At 36.4% G+C, this 24698-nt stretch overlaps 1 protein-coding gene across 1 annotated transcript in view; it reads right to left on the minus strand.

The window, feature by feature from the left end:
* The window catches only part of grin2d.S (glutamate receptor, ionotropic, N-methyl D-aspartate 2D S homeolog), a 111110-nt gene that overhangs the window by 35521 nt on the left and 50891 nt on the right, over positions 1 to 24698 (minus strand). The window contains exons 6-7 of the mRNA XM_041570645.1: positions 21599 to 21752; positions 15705 to 15830 (exon numbers count right to left, since the gene is read on the minus strand). Of these exons, the coding sequence (XP_041426579.1) occupies positions 15705 to 15830; positions 21599 to 21752 (280 nt within the window). The remainder of the gene's footprint in view (positions 1 to 15704; positions 15831 to 21598; positions 21753 to 24698) is intronic.

Raw genomic sequence — 24698 nt, forward strand, 5'->3', positions numbered from 1 at the left:
TTTATAACTGTGTGGAGAACTCTATATTTCCAACATTTATCAAAGGTCAAGGTAAATTTTTTAAATTCAAAAAAATCTAATTTCGAGCAATCTTTGTGTACTTCGACTAGGGAATAGTCCAAATTCGATTCGAATTTGAAAAAAATATTACTGTCTGATTAAAAATTCGACTTCGACCATTCGCCATCTAAAACCTGCCGAATTGCTGTTTTAGCCTGTAGGGGGGCTCTTAGAACCTATTTGGAGTCAATTGGTGGACTTTGAAAAATCTAAGTTGTTTCTTTGATTCGAATTCGATCGAATGCGCTATTACTTTGATTCGTATGATTCGAATTTTCGATCGAAAACGGACCGATTCGGCCAACAAAAAAACTTCGACTTAATTTCAATTGGTCTTTTTGAATTCAAATTTCAAACTTTTTCAAATTCAAAATTTGGCCCTTGATAAATATGCCCCTTAACGTTCTGCTCGTATACACTAGTTAGACATTTAAAAAAATATGCTAGTGAGGAAAGTAGAATGAAACTACCTATTGTACTGTTAAATTATGTTATTTACAAACTCATTGCATATATAAATGATAGCCAATAACTCAGGGACCAATTGTCCCTTACATTATTACTTATACCCTTCAGTTTGGCTGAGGGATTGTTTTTTTAAATTATTATTACTGATCCCATGGAAATATATATCAGCTTCTCAAATAATCTACTGCAGATTGGTCAGTGGATTTTATAGCATAAACAGTTGGTAGTATGGGTGCTGATAGCTTCTGCCTTCTTGCAATGCGAGCCATAGGGGGAAAAATAAATAAAAGATTAATTTAACAACTTTAGTCAAGAAATGGTGTTCATCCGGTAATGAGGTGGAAAGGCACACAGTGTTACGTCTCTTAGAGTACACACAATTAAAAACATTCTTCCCAGGGGACACTGTGATAATTGTATCTGCTTGTATAATTACTACAGACATGTGAAATGGTACTGGTGGGAACCATAAAAAAGAAAGTAGAGGTTTCATTGTAAGACAAGGGAGTAAAAAAAATGGCAGCTAAATATAGAAAAGCTGTAACTAGGACAATGGCTATAATTTGCATACAAACAGGATTCTAATAAACTGTTGGGTGAATTTCGAGAATATACAATCATTCTATTAAATAAAATAATGATCGTGCTTTGGTGTCACAAGGGCAGACACCCCCTACTTCCTTGTAGTTACTGCTGCACACAATAAAATACGATGTACAACAAACAACAAAAAATTAAGTAATTCTCCACTAGTGAATAATATGCAGGCAGATCATGTACATTTATGATTAAATAATTAGATCCAGGGACTCATTATGCATTTTTTCACCGTCTAATGCAAATTGGAGAGGCTTCAAATGGTTTTTTTTTTTGCCTTCCTCTGGATCAACTAGCAGTTAGGCAGGTTAAAATAGAGTAAAAAGTTTAAACTTGTTGGACGAGTGTCTTTTTTTGAACCTAACTTACTACTAACTAATTCAAGCATGGGAATTTCCTTGACAGTGTATAAGTGCCATTTAAAAGTGCTGTAGTGATGTTGTCCAGCTTGTAAAGGGATCACCTTGAACTGGTATTCTTCCAGCCAGGGCACCCACTGGGCCTTTAGGTTGTGAATAAAGCATGATGCACGTAGTTGCGATGAACCAAGGCAAACAGCAGCTTCATAGGTTCACAGAGGCAAACCAGAGTCACAATTGAAAATCAACTTACAATTCAGTTATTTTTTCACATACACTCCTTAATAAATGCTCTCATGATTACTCTGTCACACACACACTCAAACTAAGGGGGTTATTTATTAAAATCCGAATGCAAAAATCACGACAAATGTGATTTTTTATCAAATCAGACTTTAAAAAAAAAAACAAATTTTTCAGAATTTATTAAAATCTGAGGATGGGAAAAGTCTGAATCTGAAAATCCGGCATCTCAGACCTGTAGAGGTTGCATATAAGTCAATGGGAGAAGTCCCAATGATTTTTTGATGTGTGCTGGGCTTTTGTTAAGTTTTTGGAGTTTCCAGGAAAAAAATCTGAGTTTTCAGGTGAAAAATCAAAAAAAATTGTGAAAATTGGATGAAAGATCTGAAAAAATTGGATTTTTCCAGACTTTTTTTCCCCGCAAACAAATTTTTCGGGAAAGTGTAATAAATAAGCCCAAAAAACCCATGCTGCTATGGTCGGAATTTTTTTCAGAAAATATTGAGATAAATTCAGACTTTAATAAATAACCCCCAAGGTGTGTACCTGAAGCCACCAGGACCACTGTCATAGAGACATGCACAGGCAGAGTGCTGTCAGCCTTTAAAGTAAGCCTTCTATCCCAATGTATTTTCTCCTCTCTCTCTGTGTGTTGTCTGTATACAGTGCCCAAGCTTCCTCCCCAACAGTCCCACAGTCCCATGCTCTTCCCTATCTGGCGCTTAATCGCCCCAGGGCAGTGCCCCAAAACTAAACTCCTCATTGGGATGGAGGCTCGCCTTGCTAGCTAGCCCTAACACTAACTCTTGCTCCTCGAGTGAGCATCTTACAAACCTCTACCTAACTATTCTTAGCATGGATCAGGTTCCCACCTGGTTTGGCTCAGTATTTCTGTCCCTCCAGTAGATGGTGTTAGGCTAAAAAGGAAGTGCCTCAGAATTGCACAACCTTATATAGGCTCATGCAGGGGATTTCCCCCACCTTAGGGGTTGGGTCATCTACTATTTACATTCATAAATAAAATATATATCCATTACCCTCTTACGAGCTTCCTAGTCCCAAATAAAATAAATTTTTTGCCTAAAAATTTAACTTTCAAGAGAATAGGTTTCTGACTCAAAAGACCAATTTGTAGGATTCACAAAGGCTCATAAATTGGATTTAAGCTTCGTAAAAGTCAGATTGCGCAGTGTGAAATGATATTTAAAGGGGACCCATCACCAAAAACAAATATTCAAAATCCTATTTTATCACATTAGTCAAGCAAAATGAACTTAAATTACACTATATAAATTATTTGAATCTTGTTTCCTTCAGTCTGCTAATTCAAAATTATAGCAAGCAGGCAGGAGCCATTTTGTGGACGCTGTTATTAAGAATCTTGTTTGCGGCCAGAATGGGGTCCCGATGCCCATCCCCATGCCCTGGCTACACAATTAAATGGTAAAGAGAAAGGGGAATGTGGGGAGAGCAGTGACATCTAGGAAGTGCTGAATGGAAAGTGAAAGTAATTGTCTGTCCTGCCTAAGGCATAGAGGAGGGGCAGACAATATTTGATTGACAGCTGAGATTTTTAAATGAGCTTACAATAGCTATGAATGCTTTAGGAAAAAATAGAAATTGAATTTCATGTTTAATTTGAAAAGGACTTTTATTATACAGATTTTTGTGTCTGGGTGACAGGTCCACTTTAAACACCACAAGAAGGTCTATCCGTGTGTTTTTCCACCACTGTTAAAGAAACACTGGGATTATGACTTTCTTTTAGGCTTCATTGGTGGAAATATATAACTGACCAAGTAAAACTGTGCATTCAAGGTTATATAAACACATTCTTCATTAGAGACTATTCATGCATTCATCTCATTTATAATAATGAATTTCTATAATCAGCTGAATCCATTTTTGTCAAAGCTAAAGAAGATTTTTTTGACAATGACATTTGGGATACAAAATAATTTAATAATGCTGCAACTGAAAATGTAATACTGTGTATCATAGACAGCACCAATTTAATTTATTTAATAACACCTCAGTAATTTTATTTCATTAAAATGGGTAAATGATTCCTTATCTGAGGATCAGAATCTAAAACAAATCTTTCCCTTAAATGAAAATTATTAAATTTTCAGTATTTCAAGCTTGTTGTTAATTAAGCCACAACAATTTCCTGTTCTTATAAAGGTAAAAAAAAAAGCAATATCATCTTATCAATTTCAATAAGATGAATTACCACATGACTAATATTTTATATATTATTACAGTCAAATGAAACAACTATTCATTACATGCGAAACCTTCTTTGAAGTGAGTTATACAACTAATTTCCCCATCTCCTATTATACAAAAGTGATTAAAAAAACTTAGTTTTTGAATGTAAAATAAAAGCGATGGAAAGCAAAATGATGATATTATTTTTGGAACATTAACTGAAGAAATAATGTTTTGATATTCAAATATATGTGAAATATCCCACATGTTATACTGAATCTGAGTACAATATTCTTCAAAGGCTGAAGAACAAATTGAAATTATACTGGAAATTTAGTAAGCCTTCTAATAGATTCAATCTAAGTTGAGTTATTAAAGGTTCTACTTTTAGGGCCAGATTTATCAAGGGTCAAAGTGAAAATTCAAATTTCGAATATAAAAATTTTAATTTTTGAGTTTATATTAGTGTAATTCAACTAGGGAATAGTTAAAATTAAATTTGAGTTTTTAAAAAAATTCTAATTCTTATTTCAAAATGTATCATATACTGGCCCTTTAAGAATTTAAATTTAACTATTCGCCACCTTAAACATGCCAAATTGCTGTTTTAGCCTATGTGGGACATCCTGGAATCAATTTGGAATTGTTTGGAGACATCCTGAAAATCAAGATTTTTTTGGGGAAAAAGCTCAAATCGAATTTGATTCTAACTTGATTAGAATTTGCAGGTCGATCACATTCATCCAAATTTGAAAAATATGAAAAAAATGTTAATGGCTCTCCATACCTTAAGTCTACTAAAAAATAATTGAAATACGAAATAAATCCAATAAAATTGCTTTTCCTCCAATATGGATTATTTATACCTTAGTGGTGATCAAATATAAGTACTGTTTTATTATTACAGAGAAAAAGTGAAAAAATATGTTTCAAAATTTTTAAATATTTGATTAGAATGAAGTATATGGCAGATGGCCTTCCTGTAATGATGGATCACATACATGTAGTACAGGTATGGTATTATTTTAAACAGAATTTGTTGAATGTGTACTAATGTGTAGAATTAGAGATCCATTTATTAAAATTCTTATTTTAGTGGTTTTAGAGTTTATTAAAACTTTTTCTTAATATTAAATTATTTTCTACTATGCTGTAAAATCACAAATGCCATTTATTAAAAGATCTTAATATAAAAAGCATGAACAAAAAAAACACTGAACAATTGCAATGCTAAAAATGCCTTCAAACCTTTTTTTCAGGCAATAACTAGAGAATAAAATCTGAAAAAAAAAGTCCAAATGGTTAAAACATGGACCAATAGGATCAGTGTAGCTCCCAATGACTTCTATAGGACCTCAACTGCTTTTATTTTCCAAAGTTTTGTATTAGAGTTTTGTGTGGTTATTATATTATAAAAATCTCAACTTTTTTAAGTTTTTAAGAAACATAAAATCTTAAATCATACATTCCATGAAAGTTATTATAAGTTATTTAAAATAAATATATTTAAAAAAATAATATATATATATATATATATATAAAAAATATTTAAATATAAAAACTTGAACAACAATGAAGGTTTTGATCCCTGAAAACCTCTAACACCACAAACAAAAGGCTGATCTTTACAAAAAAAGAAAGGGAATTTCCATTGACTTCTACAATGACCTCGACAGCTCTACTTTTGTGGGTTGTGGGTTAAGTAACTATAAGAAAAAAGTGAGATTCGGAGAAACAAACATTCTACGAACATTCATAAATCAGCCCCTTAGGGCGTTATTCTCAAAATTCTAATTTATTTCGTTATATTCTGAAATATACTCTGACCAAATCCGCACGGTTTATTATCTTTTATCAATACATATTTCAGAAAAACTCCAGTGCGGGAAAAAACTCAAAACAATTGTGAGAATCGTACGAAAATTCGAATGGTACCAATTTTCCAGATTTTCTGCCCGAAATTTTTTTTCAAATTTTTCCCCAAAAACCACAAATTCTTTGGATTACCCCACAAAACCTAACGCAGGTCAGATTTCTTCGGGACTTCTCCCATTGACTTATACACAACCTTGACAGGTCTGAGATGCCAGATTTCGGATTCTGACATTTTCCATCCTCAGGGTATAATAAATCACAAAATAATTTAGTTTTTTTTCACTCAAATTTGGATTTTATAGTAAAAAAAATAACCTCGAATTTTTAGAGTTTTTGAAATTCAGACTTTTATAAATCACTCCCTATGTGTCTGTCTAGTACATAGTCACTGGTTGTAACTGACAACGAGTAATCAGCAATTTTTATGGCCATTTCCACCTGTGGGAAAAACAATTATATATATTTACACATTTTTACCTCAGTAATTGGCACATACTGTATTTGTAATTTTAATCTACATTTGTATTTTATTCACTTGGCTTGGAGAAGTAGGAATGGGGCAGGATATTGCATAACAGGAGACGAATATTGAGAACACTAAACACACAATATCACTGATGGTTTATTAATGGCATTTGTTCTTTATAACTAAGAGCGTTAGCTACATTTTGAATCATAAGGCAATATGGCTATATTAAAATAAAGAATATCGGTGAGAGGTGATTCCGATTGATTCTTCTGTAGGGGCTCTATTATACTGATTTATAAAAAAAAATGTTAATTGCAATGAAGTTCTTGTTATGAAGTTATTTAATGTTTATATGATTTTCTAGTAGACAAGGTATGAAGATCCAAATTACAGAAAGATTAATTATCTGAAAAACCCAAGGTCCCGAGCATTCTGGATAACAGGTCCCATCTCTCTTTCTCAGGGGCCAATGACACAATTGCTTACTAAAAAAATAGACATAACTTTTGACTTCACTCAATGCACCCACAACCAATCCTTTAGTGGCCTGATTGTCAGAGAATATGTAAATAATATTTGATTGACTATTCCTGATCATATGAAATTCTCCTATTGTGCGTTTAACTTTTGCGATAAGTAAAACACAAAAGTAAAATAATTATCGTAGTCTTTTCTGAACACTGTCAAGGAAGACTTTGTGTTACTCTTTTTGGATCTATACAAAAATGTCTTTGAAGAAAATTGGTCGCGATAATGAGTCTGGGATGCATATAGTCAAATCTGAAACAACCTGTCATTGAACAGCAATGATGTGCTTTCCTTTTCATCAGTGACGTTTTGGACATAATGAATGGATTAAAGGAGGTTTTAAAAAATCAGAAATAGCTCAATACTTTAGATGAATATATTTTATTAGATGTGCTTTCTAACTCTACTTAAAACTTTTTTTTAACTATAGTTAATTTAGGAAATAACGTGCTGTGAACTTTAAGCATTTCAGTAAAGTGTTCAGCAGGGTCCCCAAACTTTTTTAACCATGAGCCACATTCAAACATAAAAAGTAGTGATGAGTGCATTTATTTTTTCATGCGGCTGGGAAAATTCGCCGTGGGAAAATTTACAGTGAAAAAAAGTTCATAAGAAAAAACACAATTGACTTTAATGCATTTGGAGAAAAAAAGTCACCATAAGAAAAAACGCCCTTTGACTTTAATGCATTTGGAGCAAGAAAAATTGTTGCAAGCTTAAAATTGTCGCACATCAAAAAGCCTATCCATTTCAATGCGTTTCTCAGTATTTCACTGTGTCGCAAATTTTTCCGCTGTTTTTTGGCAAAACAGAACAGGGCAGATTTGCTTATCACTAGTAAAAAGAGTTGGAGAGCAACACAAGCATGCAAAAAGTTCCTGGGGGTGCCAAATAAAGGCTGTGATTGGCTATTTGCTAGCTATAGTCTTCATGTGGCAGGGCATGGGCATAAAGTAAGCTTACCATTCGTCCCTGTTTCATGGGGACAGGCCCCGTTTCAGGACTTCAGTCCCCGTTAGAAATTGCCCCGTGAAGCGTCCCCGTCTGCAGAAAGATCTTTAAAAAATCCTAGTGAAGCAGCTGCATAATTCTACAGCAGGGGGTGCAGGAGAATGCAAGCAGGCAGCAGGTTGATGACATCACTAGGAGACTGAAGAGGAAAGGTGCGCCTATTCAAAGCTCCGTGGACTTGGCAGGGATCAGGGAGGCAGGATCCTGTTCCAGCGTGCTGCAAATTCCCCCTCTCCCCTCTCCTCCCAGACAATCAGTGGCAGGCAGAGAATGTTGGTAAGTATCTGTCTATTTTCTCTGTCTGTTCACTGAGTTTCACTCCCCCCCACTGTTCCCTTACAAAGTTTTAGCTGCTTCACCTAATTTCTCCCATTGTGCCACCATTAACCCTTTCCTTACCTTTAATTAGCAATATTGCCTTTATGCCATCCTACTATTGTACATGGAATTGCCTTTATGCCATCCTACTGTTTATTTTGGGGCTATTGTACATGGAATTGCCTTTATGCCTTTATGCCATACTTTTTTAAGGGCGATAGGCTGAAAAAAATTGTAAATGTTTTTGGGGGTACCCTCCTTCCCCCCTACTTTTCCTACAGTGGGCACATGTATAGGGCAAAATAACAACTTTATTTTATTTTATGAAGGTTTCCCAGGCTTGTGTAGTGTAATGTAATTGCTGCAACATATACGTCCATTGTACTTTAACTTGGCGCCGTATGCAAATTAGGCATCGCTAGTGTAACTTCGAACCGCTGATCGTAACATCACTAGCGCAAATTTGCAAATGATTGGTAACTTGTGCGCAACTTTGGATCTTCATGAATTTGCGCAGCCCTGGCGAATCTACGCCTGGCGAAGTGCGGCAAAGTGTGGCGAAGCCAACGATGGCGCAACTTTGGAGGTAAGTAAATTTGCCCCATATCCTCTGCATAGCAGAAGTGAAGTACGGCATGTTTCTCTTTAAATAGAAAATGTGCCCATGTGCATGAACATAAGTAAACAGCAATGAAGTATGTTCCATTTTATATTTTAGACAACAAAACCTTATTCCTTAATGCTGGCCCAATCTCACTCTTTCATCCTTTAAGCACTTGAAGACTATAAACAAGCTGCTAATAGCAGCTGAATTAAGGAAAGTTTTTATCTAGCGTTCTAATTAGCTAATCACATTTTCTCTTGATCAGTAAGAGATACTAATCATCCCAAGAGTTTTCTTTTGTGATTGGAGCATGGTACATACATCAGAACAATTTTTAAATTAGGTTAGATTAAAATCACAGCCAGTCAGACAGCCTTTATATTTACAATATTTCCAGGCTGCATTTACACAGCCATTCTTATTGGTTAGCTATTGCTGGATGAACAAATTAATTTGTCAGTGTCAAACTGGATGTAAAAACATTACGTTGAAACAGAATGCAGTTCATATTAATTTTAAACAATATTGATGTAAGTGACTTACATTTTAAAAAAAAGTGATGCTAGCTGCATTTTGTTGGATGTCTTCAATTTCTAAAAATCTGATTTGAATGAGTAAGGAATGTATTGTATAACGTACAGCCATTCAATACAGTGCTTGGCTTTTCCATTCATTCTATATTGTATTATGTTTTTGCATTATATTGCTGCTAGAAATGAGGGAACCTCAAATGAATAATTTATAATGAATAAGTTATTAAGTTTAGCATAGCAAGAATTTGAATTACGAGGAACCTTTTTGTAAAGACCCTGTTGGTGTTTCACAAACTTATTTTTTTTAAAAGAATTTGAAGCTGGTGGTGGTAGAGTAATAGTTTTATATGTCATGGGAAGAACATCAGTTGTATAAAAGGATAGGTCACTGTGTTATAAATCTCACTCCTAATGTTTTTGGGCAGCCTACAACTGACTTACACCAGAACGCATGCAGATTAGATATAAAGGACAAGATTCAGTTAGATGAGAAAACGTTCTTATATGGTTTATCACATGAAAACATGAAATTCAAATTGAGGAACCATTTCCAATTTTCATGTGATAAACTATGAGATATGTTTTTCTTATTGAATTGCACCTGGCTCTATGGGAAAATCTGGAATTGAATTAGGAGATAAGCATTTCTCATCCAACTGAATCTTGCCCAAAGGTCCACATTAAATTTGATGAGAAAATTTTATCTCCTAATTCAGTTCAGGATTTCCCAATATAATTCTATTGAGATTTTGTATGAAAAACCATAAGATACATTTCTCTGATGGAATTGAATCTAGTCCAAATAGTTCTATCAGCTGGCACTGAAGGCAGGTTGATATCAGTCAGAACTAAAGCATACAACCTACACAGAAATAAAACAGTTTACTTGTGTTTAACTGTGTAATTGAGACGCCTATGGGGCAAATTCACTAACCTGCGGAGTTGCGCTTGCGCAGGCTTCGCCACACTTCGCCAGTCGAAGTTTCGACAGGGCGCCGCTAATTCACTAAAATCCAAAGTTGCGCTCAGTGAGGCTAAAGGTAGTGAAGTTGCGCTAGCGTTAATTCGTCAAGGAAAGCACAGTTACGCTAGCGATGCCTGATTTGCATACGGTGCCAAGATAAAAGTACAATGGACGTATATGTAGCAGCAAATACATTACACTACACAAGACTGGGAAAGCTTCATAAAATAGAGTTGTTATTTTGCCCTATACATGTGCCCACTGTATAGTTTAGGTGCCATATGTTAGGAAATATAGGGGGGAAGGAGGGTACCCCAAAAAAATGTACGATCTTTTTCAGCCTATCACCCTTAAAAAAGGAAAAGACGCCAGCGTTTTTTGGGACTTAGAAAAAATTTCAACTTATTTTGAAGCAATTCCTATCTACTCTATTGCACTTCGCCTGGTCTGAGGTGGCGAAGGCAAGTCTGGCGCAAGAGGTAACGTTCAGTAAAATGCGCAAGTTAGTGAATTAGCGTAGTTACGTCCCTTCGCCATAGCGCAACTTCGCCTGGCGTAAGGGTGCGAAGTAGCGCTAGAGTAGGTCCACTTCGCTAGCGAATTTACGCCAGCACCCCGGCGAAGTAACCAAATGACGTCACACTGGCGAATTTGCACTAGCGTTAGGCACTTCGCACTTTAGTGAATTTGCCCCTATGTGTAATAAACATACATTAGGGGGGTTATTTATTTATTTAAGTCAGATTTTGTCTCATTGGACTTTTAAAGGGGAAAAACTATTTTTTTGTGGAAAAAACTCAATTTATTTGGGATTTATTAAATCTCGAGGGTGTTAAAAGTCTGAATAAAAAAGTACTCCAACTCAGACCTGCCGAGTTCCTGTAGAAGTCAATGGGAGGTATCCAGATCTGCACTGGGTTTCCAAAAAAGTTGCGGTATTCGCCCATCAAATGTGAAAAAGTCATAGTATTCCGGCGTGAAATCCGAAACTTCACCAGCATGCGCCAGCTGGGACGTAACTTTGCATTTTGATGAATAAGCTTAGTGGCATCAAATTATCGTCTCACAAAGTGGAGCAACGTTTGGCAGAGTCCAGGGCATGGAGTGGGCAGTTACCAGGGGCAGCAAAAAGCCTTAAACTCTTCTTGTGCAGAGAGCATAATAGTGCTCACTGCACTAGCAATGCGGCCCCCTCTGGACCCGCTCCATTGCTAAAAGTTGAAAGAGCGAAGCTGGGGGTGGTATCGGGGCTGTTGCCTCATGCAGCAGCAGTCCCTGAAACGCCACTGGTGGAACCTTTCCAGGCAAAAATTTGCCCTTTAGTGAATTTCATCTCAGATATATATAAAATTAGGTGTGATGTGTGTTGCCCTTAGCAGAAATATCCTGAGCACATTTTAGAGAAACATACGTGAGAGGAAAATGTAATATTGTACAGTGTGCTCTCAGCAACAAACTGTGTGAGTTGATAGATTAAGCCAAACACTAAAAAGCAATTTTGTTCATTCCAAATATTGTTAAGAGGCCAGCAAGCTGGAAAACCATTATATCAATTAGGTTTTTATTGTTTGTTCTTATCCCTAGGCATCATCTGTTGCCCAGCGGTTGAGACTGTAGTGATGAGCGAAATGTTTCACCGAGTTTTGCTGCAAAAATTACGCCCATAGCCCAATGGGTGAAAAAAAATGTCGCAATTCAATAGACTTCAATGCATTTCGACTAATTTTCGCAGTTTTGCTAATTTTTGCCGAAGCGAAATGGGTCAGATTCATCCACCACTAGTTGAGGTTTCATTTAAGACATACATTACATTTATATGTAAGCTGGAAAACAATAGCTTTGCATCTGCTTAATTGTAGTTCATAATTCTTGACTTAGATCTTATCTAATCATTGTCTTATTTTTACATTGAATTTTGTGTTACTTTACAACAGACCATTATTGTCACGATTGGCACCCAAAATCCAGAACCAATGCTAGGCTCCCTGGTCTCGGCTCTTGCTTCCGCCTTTTACCTTGGGAGGAGCCCTCGGCTAATCGGATGCTGCAAGGTCTTATAAGAGAGGAGCCAAGCTAAAGGTTCTGGACGAGCAGGGGGGCACGATTGTTATGCAAAAGTAGGGTCGGAATACAGAAATCAGAATAGTTGAATGCCAGGCAGAGGTCAGGATCACAGAAATCAGGAAAGTCAGGCAGGCAGGGGTCAAAACACGAATCAGAATATCAGAATAGCACCCAGGAACTCAGGAACTCACTAAGATGAACCAAACAACGGGCAATGAAAAAATATAAAATGTTCCTTTAAGTACCTTTACATTTCGCGCCAGCGAGAATGCGCCTATAAATAAAGAAGATGCGTGCCGCGTGCGCCCTTAGTTACCGACGGCATGGCGGTTGTCCTTGCCGATGGTGCGGTGGGCGTCCCTGCCGCACCACTAGACCACCAGGGTGAGTTATTACAATTATAGAATGCATGTATAAATTTCCTATCATGAAATAGAAACTGAATATACTGTAAAAGGGAGATTTATATGTATCCTCATTTTAAATGATATCATTGGTTCCAATCAAATTGACTGCCACTGACATTCTTAATAAAGCTCTCCGGCAGAGTGAGCCCATGAGCTTTAAAATCTTTTAATGTGTCAACCATGCCTCATTAGTGTTCCAGAAGGACCATTCATTCTATTATGAAAGAGAATGTATTTCTATTACACAATGCAACCAGGGACAGTGGGGTTATATTTGATATACTGTACAAATGTTAACACTTGTTCTTGGGTGAAAAATACATAATAAAGAAGCACATGTGTAAATGCAAAATGCCAAGATTTTATAACCTTTGTTTTTCTCTCAATCTGAAATATATATTTTCAAGATTTTTAGGTCAGCAGATTGCCTTGATAATTAAATGAGATGCGTTACTTTAAAATGCAATAACATCTGACTACTAAGTTATGATGGTTATGTAAGACGCAAATGTGATCTCATTGTCAGCATTGTCTCCTTTCACATTTCTGGTGATATCTATTAAAGAGAAGTGTTGCCTAAGCACCTCCTTCTAGTTATGGTCGATATATTGCCTCAGAGAACCACAAATTAGGGACTTTGAGCAGTGAAACCCTTTCACTACAAAATTATTAAATACCTAGCAAGGTTTGGCTACTGCCTGCTGCCATTTTGATAGGAATGCTGATGTTTCCAAACATATGACTATTTTAAACACATTAGGAGCATTGATGAGAATGGATGCCCACGTGCACAGCTGCTGTTTTGCAAAAATGGACATGGTTGTTGCATGTATTGATGCTATACATTATGGGGCATATTTATCAAGAATCATATTTGTGAGTTGTGTGAGGGGTTTTCTAGCTTTGGATGAATTCAAATTTCGAGTGTTTGCTTATTTATGGAAAAATCCAAATGTCAAAAACTCAAAATGAATAACGTTGGGGAAAAAAATGATAATGACCAAGTTCGTGTCCGGAAAAAACTTAACTCGATCAAATTTATGTTCCCAAAAACTCGAATTGATTGAGTTTTTGGGTAAAAACCCTCAAATCAACAAAAACTTGAGCTTTGCGTAGGATACCCCCCATTGTCTACATGACCTTAACAGCTTTTAGATGCCAAATGTTTACATTTGAATTTTCAAGGTTTTCTTTGCTTATTAACTCACATATATTCTTATATTTGAAAAAATTATTTGCATGTGTGAGTTTGGGCGAATAATGCGTATGAATATGTGCCGGTGGGCACAAAACGCATAAGGCAGAGCATCAATTGGTCTGTATGCCTACTTTTTAATTTCCATGCTAAATAAAGAATAATTTCTAAACTTTGAAAGAATGTTTTGGAATATATCTTTGGACTTGATATGAGTTTGGGCAAAAACAAATTTCAAATTGTAAAAAAAAATCACATTAGATTTTTGATAAATCTGCACCTAAAAGTACTTTTGACCAAAGATATTTCTTTAGTATTTGCCCTCAGTGTGCATCCTGCCAGCCCATCATGAATCTTGCACAAGTGTGCATAATAATACAGGGGAAACCCTGGAGCTACTACGACCTTTAAGAAGGAGGCAATTACTGGGTCCCCACAGGAGGCTTCATCGAAGACACAACTAATTGGTGCCTAAAGAATCAAGCACAGACATAATTTTGATCCTGAGAGACGGAAAATCACATTATCCCAACTCTCCAAATCATAACAAACTATAAGCGCAATTGGGTACATTTTGATCCTGAGAGATGGAAAATCACATTATCCCAACTCTCCAAATCATAACAAACTATAAGCACAATTGGGTACATTTTGATGCATCAGGTTATATTGCTTCAGGCACAACTCCCCATAACTGCAATTATATTGGAATCATGGGAGGAGGGGACTGTTGCAGTCTGGATTTTAAAAAATGCTAAATTGTATCACATACTTGCACTTTGCACACTGCACTTGCATAAGTAAATGCTCATTATGCCTTCTCTTTTGCAAAAATGCACTGCTACTTAGTTTTCTAATACTATGGAATGATGGCAGACTATAGCAGATTAAATCTCCTTTGAAACCCTCTAGTAGCATGCGTTGTCTGTTTTCACAATGTCCTCCCTAAAGGTTCTATAGACCATGAAATGGTGAAATATGATTGGTGCATGATTTGTTAAAATCATGCAAAACTATTTAATATTGTGGGCCCATTCTGGGTGGTGGGCTAAAGTTTTGAGTACAAAAAGTAGTAACTGACCTTATCCTGAATGAGTGGACATTTTACATTGATGTCCTTATGGATGATACAATGGTTTCTAAAATGTTTTGTTGGTTATACCAGGCCCAAACAAACTTACTTTTTAAATATTTCTTGCTGCCTATTTTGGTATGATGAAATAGAATGACTATGTTTTTAAAAAAGCCTTGTAATATAAGGTGGCGGAACTACAGGGGGTGCAGGGGCTAGGGCCCCTCAAGCCCATCAGCGGTTCAGCAAATATGCTGAAAAGATCTCTTCTGGAGGGGGGTGGGGGTGGTAGTTACATTACTGCTGCTGAACAAGAACAGTACCAAGAAAATTTACTTTAGGAAGATTACTTTCTCCTTAGAAGTCGCTAATAAAATGCATTTAATCTTAGGTTATGTTGATTTGTAAATTGAATATCAAAACATTAATTTTTAACGTTACAAAATATTTTTTAATATAGATTAGCAACTTGTATGGTTTTCATTTACTTTCTTCTTTTAGAACTGATGAAAACTAATAAAAATCAAAGCATCACAAACAAGGGTATGGATAAATAAGGGACAAGTATAAGAGGTAATTTGGAGGAGATGAGAAATGTCAGAACAGCAGAAACATTGTGCTGGAGATGTGTGTGAAATTTTAATACAAAATCACGAGTATATACAGTAAATATACAAGAATATAAACCCTCTGAATAGCCATACAGGAAAAAAAGGATCGACTCACATTTGCCTGTGGAAAGACTCCGGTTATAGCCGACAGGGCTAAAATACTCAAAGATGAAAACAGTCACAGCAACCACGGTAAGGCACATGACAAACATCATGACCCAGACAGCAGGGCTATACGGCTCTGGAAGAGACAATACAAGAACCCTAAGAGAGTGCGTTAAAAAAAATAAAGGACTGAAAATATTCTTTTGACTAGATGCATTAACTGTGTACAGAAAGGAATCATAATCATTTAATACATTATATTCATACTGTCTGAGTTTGAGTTTGAGTCTGAGCCAGCTATAAACTAATGCTCCTTCTACAAACTTACAATCTCTCCCAATTTATTGTAACTGTGGCAACAGGGAGTGATAGGTTCAGAAAATAAATTGTAAGCAACTTAAATTTGATGACTACAAACAGATGTGGGCCTCCCAACACTCTAGGACATTCACAAAGCCACATATAAAGAAATAAAAACAACTTTTATTGGCACCTATTTTCCACTAAAAGTTGTTTTTACTTTTATATATGGGGTCCTATGGATTTCCCAGAGGACTGGAAGGCCTACATTTGTCCTTTTGCATTACAACCCATTATCCATAAAGAAAGACTGTCTCCCATAGACTTGGCAAAGTTTGGCATGAAAGGTTTTCGTGTTTTTTTCACTTAATAAATTCCTAATTTTTAGAGCTTTTTAGTAATATAGAAAAAACTAATTTTTTGGAGATTTGTGGAAATTCAATTGTTAGTAAATGGACCCCTTAAGGTATGACAACCCCAGGACAACCCCAGGTCCCAAGCTTTCTGGATAACAGGTCCCATGATTCCAGAGTTAAAGGTTTGGTGCATCTGGACCACTGACTCTACTTGGTGAGTTATATACAGGTATGGAAGCTGCTATCTGGAAACCCTTTATACAGAAAGCGCCGAATTATGGAAAAGCCATCTACCATAGACTCCATTTTATCCAATAATAATTAATAATCCAAAATTTTAAAACTGATTGCCTTTTTCTCTGTTATAATAAAACTGTACCTAGACTTGATCCAAAATAAGATCTAATAAATCCTTATTAGAAGCAAAACCAACCTATTTGGTTTATTTCATATTTACATGATTTTTTAGTAGACTTCAGGTATGAAGATCCAAACTACAGAAAGATCAGTTATCCAGAAAACCCCAGGTCCCAAGCATTCTGGATAATAGGTACCTGTACATTTGGTTATTTGTGGCACCTCTTCATTTGATGTTTCCCTAGGCGCAAAGCATACATTCACTAAACCAAATGAGTAATTGTTAACGTAAAGTCCATATTTATCAATGTTTCTGCTTAGGGGAATGCAGGTCATGGAGATCATCAATAATTTGGATTTAATTTAATAATTTGGAGGGTTCACCTACCTGATCTACAGCAGTGAATAACTCTTGGGTTTCATGTTGCTACTAAAATAGGCATTTTTTTGCCAACTGTTTCGTACAATACAGCAGGCAATGTTGTTGCACAGTACTTACTATTCTTATGCAAACGGAGGAGCTGGAATATGTTATATTACACACAGAAAAATATAAATGGAAAAAATAATGTCCAATTACAGGATGCTGTGAATATGAATGTTACGACTTATGACTTAGTGTATGAATGTTAAGTAGCTGCAAATCATTTTGAAGGATTGAGTTTGTAATGTATGCTATTCAGTGGTCAAGCAGATGGGATAATATAGGTCACCCACTTGAAAAGTTATCACACATTGGAGGGCCCACAGCTCCACAGAGGTGATTGCAGGGGCAGCACTATATGTTCACACTGCAGGGTTTCTGTTGTAATTCCCAGAGACATAAACCCAAACAGCAACATGCTTGCTGAACCCCCTCCCGTGCAATTCAATATTATGTCATTTCATTCCTTCAAGACCACTGCTGTGTCAAAGCTGTTTCTTTTCTTTCTTTTTTTTAAAGATTTCTTTTGAAAAGTAATGTCTGGTATGTTGAGGTTGAGGAAAATAGTTTCTGATGAAAACATGAAGGTCCTTTTATTTTAGGAGATTTTCTACTCCTCACTATGTATCCATTGATTGCCGGAGTAACAAAGGAAGAACAGGAACTGAGGATATGCCAAATATTGGGCTAAATCGTTTCAGCAATCATCATTTAGAGACTGTTAATAAAGATCTTACACATATACATGATTAATAGTTAATAGGACACAAGTACTTCCACAAGTGCACTGAGCAATGTGCAATTGAGAATTGTGGTGGCAAGGGGGCAACGCAATTGGCTCAATTGTACTGTGTCTACAACAAGTGTGCCAGAATTGGCAAAATGACCACAACTAATGACCATTTTGTTGCAAATCGGATGCAATTGCATGGAAGTCGGCCTGGCATAATTTCCGGGGGTTAATTGTGCAAGTGACAAATGTGTCCAATTCTTTGGATACAAGTGTGGTGCCTATTGATTGACTGTAGAAACCTTGGATATGCCGCCTTGTCAGGAGGTTGTAGTATCTACAGGGTTCCCCTGTGTCAATAGGCGCAGAAGCGCTTAGTTTAGAATAGAGGTAAGAAGGGAATGAGCAGCGCCAAACCCAACTATACAGAAGGGCAGGGTCAGACTGTGCCACTATTGGTGCTGCCCCTCCGACCTACCTTCTGGCCCCAGTTGCGGCAGCGAACAGGAAAAAGGTAAGTGTGTGGGGGGGCCTGGAAAACCTGTCTTTGCTGCTGGGGCAGGGGGTCTGGGGGGCAGTGTGTGGTGGCCCCAAAGCAGCAGCACCAGTGGGCCAGCACCAGAGGGCATTAAGTGCAAGAGATATGGAGGATTGTAACAGTTTTTTGACCCCTTGCACTCTGTGCACTGCACAAATAGTCCCCTGTATATTAAGGCCTGCTACAGTATAATAATCATTTATTTTTAAGAGCATTGACAGTGAAGAACTATACAGTACCGGTATACCGTATATTATTTCTTGGTTTTAGCCTTAATGTAAAGAGTCTGAGTCTCCCCCGCGCTAACGCCTCTACATAAGCACATTTTAGAGTAAAATTGTGTGCTCCCAAATGCACTACTATTTCCCTGTTTTTGTTTTCCCATTTCTAATTTTAGATCTGGCCCAAAAACTTGAATTTACCATCATCTACTAGAATTGACTTTGCGCTGGTTCATTGTTGCAAGCCAAGAACAGTTTTAAAGCATCTTGATATTTTTATAATTCTCACTCCTTTTAATCAGCTGGGATTTCATTTAATTTGGCTTGAGCTGCAAAAACACACAGGATTTTAACAATGAATTCAGTCTTCCAGAAAAAAAGGCCTCAGCAAACACTTCATTTATTGTGTTATTTTCAAGTTGAAAGTTTTGCATTTTGTTAGAGGGTAAATGCTAATAACTATGCCTTTTATCTTAAACAGAAACATACTTTTACATTGGCTACATGAAATGCATAGGCTTTGCAGTCTTTTTAAGCAAAACAGTTGATTTTCGGTCTATAAAAAAAGTCTATTCAGCTCTTAATTCTTATGTCAATGGCCCTGTGGTTGAATATGATTGTGTGCGTTTTGGACAAAAGAAAAGTGATTTGGAGAGGATGGTGCACCATTTCATTAAATCTCCCAACCGCCTGTTTTCTGATGAAACTGTCACTTCTAACAGGAATTGAAATTGTAAAAAATACAATTCACACTCACAGGTTCAACTTAGCCAGTGCAGCTTGACCGCTTACGTAAAGACCAAAAACAGAGATGGAAAGTAGGAACAGAGCTTACTGAAATGGTATTATTTCCAGGCAGGTTTAAATCCATTAAATTCATTTATATCTTGATAAAAAAAATGTTGGCAAAACTAACTTTATTGGAAAAGAATGGAAATGTTAAAATACAACAACAAAAAGCACAGTAATTATTAAACTTCTGTAGGGAATTAGTGCAAAACCCTTACATTTTTCCCTGTAAGCAGAGATCAAGCACATAGCCTGTGTCTGTGTGCTCTAAGTTGTTACCTAGCAACCAGCTATTCAGTGCAACAGGAAGTGACACAGCAGCTAGTGAGTGGCTGGCAGGAAAAGGAAGTCACAAATACTGGCAAAAGAAGAAAGCCGCATGGTGGACAGAGAAAGAGCCCAGAGAGCTGCTGGTGGGCCCAGAGAGCTGAGAGGCTGCACCACAAGTATTCATTTGGATCACACTGGCACAGGGAAGCCAGATAATGCATACCTCCCAACATTTTGGAAGTAAAAAGAGGGACAAAAAATTTTTCCCGCACGTAGCACAGCAATTTTTTGACCACACCCCCTAATTACCATGTTTGTTTTACAAAATTTGTCAGGTTATGAAAGTTTGAAAATATTTCTCCTCATCTAAACTTATTTGCACCTGTTAGGTGTTCTGGGCTCTCTGCTAAAAGCCAATTAAGTGAGAAACTTTGTTTCTTTTTCTGGCTGTTCAGTGCATAGAAAAGAGGGGCTTTCCAGTACAAATGAGGGACTGCAGGTTGAGCTGTCAAAAGAGGGACTGTCCCTCCGAAAAAGGGACAGTTGGGAGGTATGATAATGTGCCTGGAGAGACAGAGAGTGTGAAAGGAATCCAGACTGGAGGAACAACCATAAGGAGATTCCTATCTGAGCATCCAAAGGAGCTGGTAGTCGCACTGTATGACTGAATGTGCTGGACCCACTTGAAGAGAGTTCTAAAGTATCTGAAGAGGATTTGTGTGAGTATCCTGTTTAAAGTGACAGTACCCTAAAGAGCGCTGAAGATAAAAAGACTGTTTATTAAAGGACAATAAAGGACTTTGCCTTTTTAGATAGCTAGATAGATTGTGCTAGCAAGTTAGTTAATGAGGCCCTATTGCCACTGGTTAGGAGTGCTGCATGTACTAGTTGGCCTTTACCATAAACCAGATATTTCAGATCTTTTTTGGATGTGTGTGTGTGTATGCATATGTATATATTCATATATATAGGTTTATATAGGTAATTAGGTAATTTGGATCTTCATACCTAAAGTGTACCAGAAAATCATGTAAACATTTAATAAACCCAATAGGCTGGTTTTGCCTCCAATAAGGATTAATTATATCTTAGTCTCCAACAAGTACACGGTACTGTTTTATTATTACAGAGAAAAACAAAAAACGTTTTTAAACATTTGGAATATTTGATTATAATGGAGTCTATGGGAGATGGCCTTTCCTTAATTTGGATCATTCTGGATAACAGGTTTCAAGATTATGGCGTAGACAGGTATATGTGCTTCACTGCTTACATCCAAAAGTAGTAGTTTGTATTATAAAGGGTAATTATATCATTAAAAGCCATTAATATTGGTACTATACGACTACTCTATTAACCTTAACCAAAGTGATGTCATTGTTCCAGTTCCAGCTTTTGGGGTCAGCTGGTATTTGATCAGTGCTTTATAGTTTTATATTACTGTTAATAAATCTTGGGGGCAGATTTATCAAGGGTCGAATTTCAAAGTGATAAATACTTCGAAATTTGACCATCGAATGGCTTTACTTTGACTTTGAATATTGAAAGATTTCATCCTTCGATCGAACGATTTTTCTTTGACTTCAAAAAACTTAGAAAAGTAATTTGGCGAAGTATTGAAGTCGAAGTTTTTTTTAAAGAGACAGTACTTCGATTATCGAATGGTCGAATATTCAAACTATTTTACTTCAAATCGAAGTCGTAGTATCCTATTCGATGGTAGAAGTAGCCAAAAAATTATTATTATTTCGAATTATTTACCTCAAAAATTCCCTCTAATTCACTTCGACCCTTGATAAATCTGCCCCTTGGTTTGCTATCTACTCCCCAAATAGGAGCATCAGATTATAGAGATGCAATGAATAGTACAATGAAAGAAAGATGTACATGTAACAAGTAAACAAGTAGATGAGGTTTACCTAAAAATGCAGATGGGGATACTGTGCCATTGCTCCTCGACACCATGACACTGATTCCTGTCTCTACGAAGGGAACCGAAAAGTCAATGATCTCTGAGCGTTCCTCGTTTATAGTGAGTGATCCGATGGCCATATCAGCCCGCTGGTAAAACACCTACCAAAACAGAGAAGAGAAAATGAATAAAAGTTTGGCAAGCAGAAGAATTTCCCAGTGAGGTTTATTCCACAACGTGAATTCATTCTATTGCCAGTAAAGCACAATTTAGTAGCCACTTTCCCTTTTCTGCTGTGACATCGAAGAAAACAACAACATCTTCTCTAAATCATCTTTATGCCTTTTTGACTTAACCGGCTCTTTGCCTGCTAACAATATAACATCATTTGAGTTGTCCGTGTGTATTTATATTTGCTACTCTGTGTATAAATTCAGTAGGCTTGCCTTTGAAGTATTCTACGCACTTCTGACTTGAGCTGTGCTATAAAACTAGGACGTTTCATAGCTTCAAAACAAAAATCTTTTTCCGACGTTAACAAAAATGTTACTGCAAATCCTTTAAAGTAACAATAAAATGCCAAAGACAAGCGGTGGTGTAGTGTTTATAATATACTGTAGGTTCTGTGTTTTGTAAGAACAGAACATTGTGCCATAGAAGAAGAAGGTTTTGAAATGTTTCATAAAAAATTTACACAGGTATAGGATCAATTATCCAGAGTGCTCAGGACCTGGGGTATTCCACATAAGGAATCTTTTCATAGTTTGGGTCTCCATCAAGTTTGATAAAAATCATATAAAAATAAAATAAATCCAAAAGGATTGTTTTGCCTTAGTTTGAATGTGTCCATCTTAGTTTGGATGAAGGGCAAGGTAGTGGTTCATACTGTCCTTACAGAGAAAAGTTAATCAAAAAATTTGAATTATTTACTTAAAATGGAGTCTACGGAGACGGCCTTCCCGTAATTTGGAGCTTTCTGGATAACAAGTTTCCAGATAATGAAAAACATACTGCTTTATAAACAATGAAAGATTCAAGTTTTACCCACTGTCAATTGAAACATTCTGCAGGGTCATTTATGTGGAAGTCAATATCATGTGCTCATTTAGGTGTCCATGTGGTGGAGGTGCAAGGGAGAGAAAAAAATTATAAAGAACGGAAATGATGTCACTTAAACCTGTCAAGATGTCGTAGAAGTCAAAAGTCAGTGTATTTTCAGGATTCAAGCATGTTGAATATTGTGCTTAATCTTACACTATTTTATGGCAGTAGTGAGTTTTAAAGGACACGTCAACCCAAAAATGTATTTGTTGCCTAATTAAAGAAAACATAATTCTAAGCAACTTTGCAGTATACTTTAATTACAAATGTTCTATTTTTTAACCTTATTTGTATATGTATTGCTATTGAAGGCAGTGTTTGTCCCATATATCTATACTCTGCCCTGGTGGCTCTGGCTTTTGAAACAATGTAACATAAACCAACGGATTAACAGACCTGATTTGCTGGAGGAGACTGGCTTTTGCAAAACATAGTTTAAAAAGTAACATCCGGTAGTTAAGCAAATTCTGCTTTCAATAGCAATTACATTTACAAATAACTTTAAAAGCACTCATCATTTTTAATAAATTCAAATTGGAAAGTTGCTATAATTGTGTTTTCTTTTATTAGGCAAAAAAAAAATTTTTTGGGTTGACATGTCCTTTAATTTGCATGTGCCTAGGGCAAGTATGTTTTCTACAGCCTTCTCCTAGTTCATGCCCTTGTGTCCCCCAACTCGGCAGCTCTCATATCACTAAGATTGTCAGAACACAAACGAATTCTTCCATGCATGTGCGTGCAAGTTCACATGTAAGCACTAGGCGGGATTTGACGCAGCTGGCCAGCTTGGCCTAACACTGCTGTTTGAGAGCTTTCCTGTGACTTTATTCAATACTTGTGTCATTCACTTTTAAATTTTCCCAACATTAAAAAAACAAAAAGAGGGACAAAAACTATTTTTGGCAACGCCCATTTTATGGCCACACCCCCTAATTACTGTATCCATTTTACAAAATTTGTCAGGTTATGAAAGTTTGAACATATTTCTGGGAGTTTTAGTGCCATGTTTTATGTGTTATAACAATTTTGCTAATGAATGTTAATTGCCCTTTAAGCTGTGAGTTCTCCCAGGAGACTTTATTATCTTAAATAGTTACAATGGTTTATTTGCTTATCTTAATTTGTTACAAAATTATCTAAGTGCAGCTGCTGAGTGTTCTGAGACCTCTTCCCAAAAGCCTCTTCGTTTAATTATGTTTCAGAAGCGTTTTATCTTTTTTTCGAGTCAGTGTTGGAGATTATAGAGAAAGTCGAGACATTTCAGTAAGAAACCCGGGACGGTGGGCTGAGCTGTTAAAATCGGGACTGTCTCACAGAAAATGGGACAATTGGGAGGTATGTCATTGAACATTTGGATGGTAAGGATTAATTATATCTTAGTTTGGATCAAGTACTCGGTACAGTTTTACAAAGAAAAAATACATCTTTTTTTTTTTTAATTTGGATTATTTGATTATAATGGAGTCTATTGGAGACGGCCTTTCAGTAATTTGGAGCTTTCTGATAATTGGTTTCTAGATAACTAGCTATGGGCGAATAAATTAGTCTGTCATGAATTGTCATTTTTCAAGCAGCGAATAAATTTGTGAATCTTCCACGAAAATTCAGCTTCTGAAAAGTCTCTTACGTCAAAATCCCTGCACGTCATCACTATTCGGATCCCCATTGACTTCAACGCCAGTGTCCAAATTGCGGGAGACTTTTCGAACGCATGTCCAAAATTGGACACGGTGTCAATTTTCGAGTTTCACGGTTTTTTCGCAAATTTTTTGCCATTTCACAGGAGAAATTCGCCCATCACTACAGTTAACGGATCCTATACCTGTATTTGTGAAAAGACCATGGAACAGGAAGTCATATTGCTGTGCCACAGTTATAAAAGACCACTGTGTCTCTGGTATGTTTGTGAAATGATCATTGTATATATATAAAAACATACTAACTAATCAGTGACTGTGCTCCGGTTATCAATATTTATTTACTTTATTCAGCCATAGAGAGGTACA

The sequence above is a fragment of the Xenopus laevis genome, chromosome 7S, assembly GCF_017654675.1.
Source record: "Xenopus laevis strain J_2021 chromosome 7S, Xenopus_laevis_v10.1, whole genome shotgun sequence".
NCBI classification, from domain to species: domain Eukaryota; kingdom Metazoa; phylum Chordata; class Amphibia; order Anura; family Pipidae; genus Xenopus; species Xenopus laevis.